Raw genomic sequence first — 8,887 nt, forward strand, 5'->3', positions numbered from 1 at the left:
CAAAGTTGTCATATAAAATAAAATACATGCAAGAAGTTTGCAGATTCAATGGACTTTTTAAACATTGAATCTTATCAATTGACAGAATTAATTTGTCATTGCAATTTTTTAAGATTTCTTAGATGATATTTTTTGTTATCATTTTCCAAAGTTAATTGTAGTCTTCCCACATTTCTTTTAAGTTACTGTTTCAACTGTCATTAAAGAAAAATATCTCTTTACAGATGACTTTGTTTCTTGTTTTTTCTAAACTAATTAAATCAGAATGTCCTGGTAAAGAGTGCTAGACATTTGCATTTTTAAAAGCTTCCTTTCCCCCATTCTGATATTCATCCAATTTTGAGAGTAAGACAAAATACATTTAAAAGATATTGGATATTATAAATGTCTTTATCAAAACAACACCCTCATCACAGTTTTCATCAATTGGTGGCATTTTTATCATCCTTGATTTAACTGAAAGTTGTTCATATTTCTCTTTTTCAAATTATGCATGCATCACTTGGGGGGTGCCTCATTGTCTTTGACATATATTTTGTGCATAATGTTAAAATAACACAATAACTCTCTGGATATGAATATTTTATTATCAAGAGCAAAGCAAAGGGGATCCTCTTGAAATAAAGATAAATTATCTTGCTTGGGCAAGGAGAAAAAAATGAGTTTCAGAAATTTTTTTCCCTTAATTTTGTTTCTTTTTCCCTCCCCAGGTTTCCATTACAAGCAGTAAAAAAACAAACAAACAACAACAAAAAAAAACACCTAGGAATCTGCCTTGAAAATGGACTCACTGTAGCAAATATTACTGGATAATACAGAATTCATCCCACATTTATTATTTTCTGCCTGTTTGCATTCCTGGGATTTTTTTCTCAAGTGTTTTTCGGACTATAAATGATTTCAATTCATTTCAAATGTTTTGGTTATTTTCTATCACTTGGGCAGTATAAGAAAATGCAGCTTCTGAATATTAGCCACCTTTGTGCTGGATATACTTCCTGAGATATAGTATTTAAGGGAATTATTAGATGCCATTTTGTTTGGTATGTATGGAGTATTGGTTATCTAGGGATGAAGCTTTAGTTAGCAGTTAGAATTATATGGAGATAAATAATCAGAGTGAAAAGTGACATTTGGATGCAAGGCAAAATAAGAGTATAAGAAGCAGATTTTTGGTGCATTAGTGTGTGATGTTTTTGAAGGACAGGGCCTTTGCTTTTTATTTTCTTTGGGAAAATAAAAAAGTCATAATTACAAAGTATTTAAAAGAGAGACATCTGGAGAATTTGAAAAATGTTATTCTGAATACATGGACCATACAGAGAGGTTTTTTTGTACCCTTTTAGGCCCTCTTGGGAAAACTGGCCTAGACACCATTTTTTAACACTGTGCGGATATTTTCTTAGTAGCAAGGCTTTCTGAAGCCCCTGGGCAGTGGACCCTTTATTTACAAAAACTTAATTCTCTGAAACTTTAACTTGGGTTGTGCAGTCAGCTGAAAGTGAAAACCTTTATATCCTGTCCTTGTTTTACATTCACTTGTAGAGCCAAGGGAAATTAAATTGGAATTTGATTGCATAAGTGATGTCAATATCTCTGGCTGTAGATCGAAGGTTCTCTTTCTTGTTTAAAAGACAGCAGTATTTGTTGGCAATGTCTCAGTAACGTTTTGTGCACCTGTCAATAATTAAATTAATTCAACATGATGTTGAATTTGATAGTGTTTTTTTAAACCCAAGAGTTTGACTCTTCATATTTATAAATGGGCATTAGTGGGCCTTGTATTACTTTGTAGAAGATCTTTAGGCCCCTCTTCAAGATATTCAGTGTCTTTGTCTAGTAGCTGATTCATAAAATATGTTTATTTGCCCATAATACTTAGTTAACATACGTGGCAATCAATCTATATATTTATATACAATAATTTCCATTACTTGACTTGCTTTTCTTTTTTATTGTATGTAATCTGACATTTTTGCATTTCAATAGTGTTTCTTTAGGAATGAAATATATAGGTGACTAAAGAAAAAGTTGTTAATCACCCTAGTGGGAACTACCTTCTTTTTGCCTTATCTTTTCAGATGGTCTTTAAAGTTGGGCAGTATCAGGAAGCTATTTAGAGCAGATTCTCAGTACATTTGAATATCTCATTTTGAGAAAGATAATTACTTTCATAAAGTTTTTATATTATAGGAATTTGAATATAACATACCTGAAATTTAAGTTTTAGGCAAATGGTAACCTGGAAAGAAGAAAAAAAAAACCTTAAGGGATATAGTCATTTTAGAGAAATGGAGGAAAGGGAAGATAACAGGATTTTGAATATGGTGAAGTGAAGTGAATATAGAAAAATCTTCATGTAGAGAAGGGGAGAGAAAATGGAAGTCTAGCCTTAAGTCAAATTCCATAGTGGTTTCAATATCCAGATTAGCCTTGTTGACTTAAAATAATGCTATATTTTTTCTTTTTCTGCCCTGTGGTTTTGCTTCGTGTTTAAAATATTTTAATGGTAACTTTAAAGAAAAACAGCAATTGTATTTTTATTTGATATCAACTTAGGCAAATGGGCAACATCATTTGCCATATTTTAATTTTATAAATGTTTATTTTTCTATCTCATATAATGATCAATTTCGCTTTAAAAATTCTACATTTCTTCTGTTTCTCATGTATGTCATTCATTCATATTTATTATTGTAAAATGTTAACTGAACGTACTTTAGTCAAAAAAATGTCAGACCATTTAACACTTAACCAGAATGCTGTTTGTTTTAGCTATCTTAGTGAGCAAAGGTGATATAGCCTTTGTGACAGCCAATTCATCAGTATTGAAAATTTGTTACTTTGTTTTTTAGGTTTTTTAAAGATTAGTCTTTGAAATATTTTGTCTTTATTTTATTTTTTTGTAAAGCAAACAATTTTTAAGAGTTTCTGTAATTATTTACCAGTGAATAAGGAGATAGAAATCTAATTCTCCCAATATATCCTCATTCTTTCTCATTCAAATAATGTAATGATTATCTTTGAGATTATAGAGGCAATTAACAACTGTCTGTTAATGAACTGCCAGACATTACTCATTTTGTTCTCTTTTTACGTTGTCATTTTTATATAAATATGTAAGCATTTTACACTTTTTTTTTATGTTCCTGCCACTGGAACACATGCAATTTAATTTTTAGGCCCCAATGTATTATGATTTAATGTTGTGATGTAAATGAAATGAATACTTCTGATCTTGGGAAAACCTTTGTTTCTAGATTTCTGTTCTCTGGAAGCCAGATCCCATTAACCCCAATATTGCTGAATGAATACAATATGTTATGGAGCCTTATATTTCACTGTCATTCCCTACCTTTTTGCAAATTGTTACCTGGTAGAGGAGTTAGATAATGGTCACATTAAATGCTCTGACTTAAAAAAAAAAAAAAAAAAAAAAAAAAAAATTGACTCCAGTGTCCAAGCCACTGTTAGACATAATTATTTTGTTGGGAGGCTAGATAGTTGTTTTACCTGCTGTAAAAGAACATTGAAATTTTTAGAAAGTGATTTTTACATACTGCTGAATTACTGTTTCTTAAATAACTTCACAATACCTGGTGGCATACTAATTGAACTGCAACTCCCCACAGATATATATTATAGACAAACATCTAAATTAGAAAAGAAAGATATGTATAAATGCTTTCAGGAGTAAAATCTTTTCAGAATGGTATGAATGGTATGAGCTCCTTGGTTCTAGTTGAACATATGCTAAAATTCATGACCTTGGGCCTTATGTTCTATTGAACCATTCTAGAAAATTCTGAACCCAACCTGTTTCCCTCTTGTTTGATGTGGCTGGAGAAAGAACTAGGTAATGCATTAATTAAAATTTGTTGACAGCTCTCCATCCCTTTCTCTCAGTCAGAATGTGTTAGTATAAAAATAAGTATCTTTAAACTGATAATTATTTTTCTTTATCAAATATTTTCTAAATCTGTCTTGTGCCAAATCAGGAATACCTACTATTATATGGTGCATTCAGTTTACCACATGAGTGGTTAACATTTTAGGGCCTTGATTTTTGTTTAATTTGTTGCCTTTAATATAATAGTTACTTTGGGAAATATCAAGAAGATTGATTACTCAGTGATGATTGTTTTAGAACATAATTATGATTATTGGTTAAGATTTAGAGCCTAATAAAGGAGTGAGACTCCTCTTATAAATAGCTAGAAGGACTGAGAACAGAATAAAGTGAAGTCAAAGGCTTTTTCCCTTTTGAGGGGGATACCATTTGTGTAAGGAGTATTAATATTGAAAGAGTACACTGTTCATATAGATTTCACTGTATATAGTGTGCCATATTCTGATAGCATAGGATTTTTAGAAGTATTCATAAAAAATCAAATCTTTCAGAAAAAAATGAAAAGATTTTTAAAGTACATACTACGTCCCTTACTTACTGCTCATAGTCAGAGAAGTGACTCTAAAACAGTTCCATTTTCTCTCATATCTGTTGGTGCCTGTGCGTCTTAAAGCCATACTTGCTTTTCTTACTGTTGATAGAGTACATTTTCCTTCTTAGCCCATGGTAGGTAATATGGGCAGAGAAGGAAACTATAGACTATCCTATTAATGCTGCATGGCGTACAATGTCATCCAAATTCTTGGTGGAAGAATCTTTTTTTATCCATGATGATATGTAACACTATTAAAGGGATGAACCCAGAGGCTGTTGTTGCTCTTAGCATATAACAAGTGTCATCAGAAATGGCTAAAATTTATTCTAGAAAAGTTAAGAAGGTAGGAGTAAATTGGTAAAATTTTATACTACAGAGTTGCTTTTCTGATGTATCCTGCACTTCATGTCAGCAATGTCTATGAGGAGCAGTATTGCCTTAAATTAGTTTGACTCTGACTGAGCTCAGTGTACTTCTGTATGTGATTAGTGGTCAACTGTTCATTGAGATACAAAATTCATAGTTGATCTCTAAGCATCCTTGTCATTGAGACTTGGGACCTTCTTTCCCACTGTGCTGTGGCTGACGTGACACTGAATTCAGTCCACTAAAATAGCAGAGACATGACCAAAAACATAAAAGGAGGGAGAGAGATTCCTGACCAGATCCTTCAAACCTGATAATCACTTTCTGAATAATTGAGAGTTTACTGTCCTCCTATTTTGTGGTAACTGTGTAGAAGATACTTCCAAAAGTTCTGTTGTGCTATGAAAACATTCTGGTTGTTTGTAAGAATTTTACCATTACTTTTGTGTACTGAAATGCTTACCATAAACACCAACCAAAAACAAACAAACAAACAAACAAACAAAAAACAGAGTAGACATTTACTAGAAATGGAGATTTTCTGATCTGAAGAAAATTAACCAGGAGACCTTTCACTATGATAAGAATTATGAGAATTGACAATGGAGTGGTTTCTACAGTTTCTACTTGATACCATAAACTAACACAATCATGTAAGTAATCATGTTAACTTGTGGAAATTTCTAGCCTAAAAGCCATTCTCTTTCCCATATGAATACTTCCTACTAACATATTCCTGATAGGATTAATATGCTTTTGTGTATTCTCAGCAAAGTAGAAAATAATTTTTCTCTCTTTAAATAACTTTTCATAGCATAGCATAGTGATTTCAGCTTTCAGATCAGAGCAGGATTAATTGTACAACTTAGTGCCTGCCAGGGTCCTGCCCCAGCGGGGTCCAGGGGGTCCTGAAGGATGAGTGGCGTCTGCGCAAGGGATGAGACAAGGAGTCCTTTCATTGGAGCAATCTCCAGAGAGAGAGAGAGCTGTCAGCTGCTTTCTCTCTGTCTCCTTTTATTCTATTTTTTTCTTATCATTATGGGTACAGAATTATTAATAAAATGTATCATCAATTAACAATTTCCAGGATTTGACATTTCCTTATTTAACAGAAGCCAAACTATGTAACCAGACTGTCTCCTAATCAATCAGTAATCTTTAAGTTTAAAACACACCTGTACATAAGATCCCATCTAAAAGTCCCTTTATAAAAATCTTATAATATATTCTAAAAGCATCTAAAAATGTCTACATTTATTCTCATAAAATTGGTTGAGCTGCTTTCTCAGAGAGTTTCCTTTTTCCTTAGTCAAAGTACAGCAGTTCCTTACTAATCTTTAACTAAAGGGCAGGCTCTGTATGCTTATCATAAATCCTTATGTAAAGTAAAGGAGGGTCTATTAGAAGGAAAATATATTTTTACTAACCTTTTCTCCCCTGAATGAATACTATAACCTATCTTTAATTAAATAGGCTACATATGGTGGGCTTCGTGCGATAGGCATGATAACTATCTGCTTAGACTTGAGAGACGGAAGACATGAACTTGGATTCTTAGTTGATATAATCAATTGTGGTGCCTAGAGTTCCTGTAACATTTCCCAGAATGATTGTTGATATTTTTTTGTTTTGTCCTCAATGTCCTGAGAGATAGTAAAACAACCTTTAAGTCATGAACCACCTGCTATATTCTTGACCATCTAGAATTTAAAGTATACTCATGTCTTCTGTCAGGTTGAATATAAAATAAACAGTCCCAATTACATAAAAAAAGGGTCTCATGGTTTTGGTTTCCCACAAGTGTGGCCTTGCCAAACACTTGACCTCCTCACTGTGACCTTGTCAAGACAGTGGGAGGTGGAACACCTTCACCAAGTGCCTGTTATTCCATGCTGAGGTTCAAATATAAAGAATAAAAGAATTGAAAGACAGGGTTTGAGTAATATTTCTTTAAAAAAAAAAAAAAGAGCAGGTGGGGATTGAGAACAGTGATGAGAAGATAGTTGAGAGACTATGCTATGATAGGCCACATTTTTGTTGCAGTTAATTTCAGACCATAATTGCTAAAATATTTTCTAACTCTTAAATTTGGTTAGAGAGTTTTAGTTATCAGAAGTTTTGTACTTCTGATTGAATTGGTTTCTGAAATTCCCATAGGCTTTAACTTTAGCCTTTGCAGTAAACTGAAAACCAAATGCCCTTTCTCAGAAGTAGCTATATTTCTCATCTGCCTCATCTAGACAACCAGTATTCATATCATGAAACACTGTAAATAATAAGATGGTTCGGTGGGGAAATAACATATAAAAATAATGTTCCAAAATGAGAATTCTCTGTAATATGGGGTTTCTCCTAAGAATTCATCCTGGCCCAATATATATTTTGAAAAGGTACTGAACTAAAAAGAACAAGAGACTGCTCATAAATCAGGTTGCTCAGGAAATTTGAGGAGATACTGTCATTTGTCTTATAATTTGGAAAGGTCATTTCTTGAGAGAGACTACATAGTGTGAGGCACTTAAGATTTTTTTCAGAGCCCTTTTGATATTCAGAGTGTGGGTATATTTATGAAACAAATTCAGTGTTATCTCAAGTGCTCATCAGTTGATAGGCAAGCCTGAGGCAAAAGCAGGTTTGAAATAGCTGTTAACAAAGCTGAACAGAGCCTTGGTAAAATAGAGTTACCTGTCTAAGGACAGAAAACGAAGACCAACTCAAAACACATGCCTATCTAGAGAAACTGTGAGGGACACTTTGTGGATGCCTTAAGGTGACCTGTGGTGGGTACTGTATGTATGTGCCCCCCTGAACTAGGCTGATGGAAACAGTCTATTTCAGTTCACTTTCATACAGCACAAATTGTTCCTGCTCATAACCTCACTGAGGAAGTTGAGAAACATGGTGCTGGTTCCTTTCCTGTGTCTTGGAAGGTTGAGGTGGTCAACATCATCAAGGCACTCCAGTGCTCAGGCCTTCCTGGGATACCACTTGTATATCTACATTACTTCATCTATGCAAGCTTGTGTTTTCATGATTTGTATTTTACACCTTATGTCCCATTTGTTTCTTCCAACATCAGGTTTAACATTTATGTTATGACTAATTTTCAAACCAAAGTATTGTATAAGTATGTGTGCTTTGTTTTCCTGGATGGTTTGACTGAGATAAACAACAATCTTGTCCTTCTCTTAATAAAGTCATCCATTTGTTAAATCAATAATCTCTGTCTCATGTTTTCTTTACTGCAAGCAAGCACTGGAAGCTATGGAATTTGTTTTCTTCTTCTTTACAAAATAATCCTAATATTATTTTAATACTAATAAATTTTCTTTTATTCCACTTCCGTCTACTCTTAGAACATATATAACATTATAATGATGCACAGTGCATTGAAATTCTCAACATATATTCCTAAGTATCAGAAAAAAACCAGAAAAAGCAGGTAAGTGGAGTTTCACACAATAATCCTAATGACTCCTAAGTCCCCAAGACTACAACCACTCTGCACTCTGATGCGTTGTTGACACTCAAGTGGACTTTTGAGAAAATGAACATTAACAGCTTCTACATATTAGTAGTTTGCTTTTATTAAGGCTATTCCTTTATCTTATTTATTTATATAGGATAGTCATAAAGGAAGAAACTGATTCTTCAGAAATTTGGCAGGAATCTTAGATACTATTTTCACTTATTATTGACTAAGTTGCCTGGAGCATATCCTCTTGGCTTTAGTTTATTCTCTGACAAATATGCTGAGGAACCTAAATGATTTCTGTAGTCACTACCAGATCCTAAGGTGCTCCAGTGATATGCAATTTTTATGTAGTTGAACAATGTTGTTCTTTTGACTTGAAACATTGCTCTCTAAAACAATTACTAGATGAAACTGCTAGTGAAAGGGGACACAATAAAGCCAACTAAAAAGTAAGTTATGGGCTGGGGATGTGGCTCAAGCGGTAGCGCACTCGCCTGGCATGCGTGGGGCGCTGGGTTCGATCCTCAGCACCACATTAAAAAAATAAAGATGTTGTGTCCACCGAAAACTAAAAAAAAAAAAAAATGAATATTAAAAAATT

The 8,887-nt window shown here is 33.4% G+C and overlaps 1 protein-coding gene across 3 annotated transcripts in view; it reads left to right on the forward strand.

Moving 5' to 3' along the window:
- Ccdc50 (coiled-coil domain containing 50) overlaps positions 1-8,031 on the forward strand; it is an 85,598-nt gene extending 77,567 nt beyond the window's left edge. For all 3 annotated transcript variants that reach the window (XM_027935962.2, XM_027935961.3, XM_027935963.2), the window contains one exon: positions 711-8,031. Coding sequence is in view for 2 of the 3 variants with exons in the window: in XM_027935961.3 (XP_027791762.2) it covers positions 711-730 (20 nt within the window). In the remaining variant the exon portion in view is untranslated. The remainder of the gene's footprint in view (positions 1-710) is intronic.
- The last annotated feature ends 856 nt before the right edge of the window (positions 8,032-8,887 follow it).

Source organism: Marmota flaviventris, chromosome 8, assembly GCF_047511675.1.
Source record: "Marmota flaviventris isolate mMarFla1 chromosome 8, mMarFla1.hap1, whole genome shotgun sequence".
NCBI classification, from domain to species: Eukaryota; Metazoa; Chordata; class Mammalia; order Rodentia; family Sciuridae; genus Marmota; species Marmota flaviventris.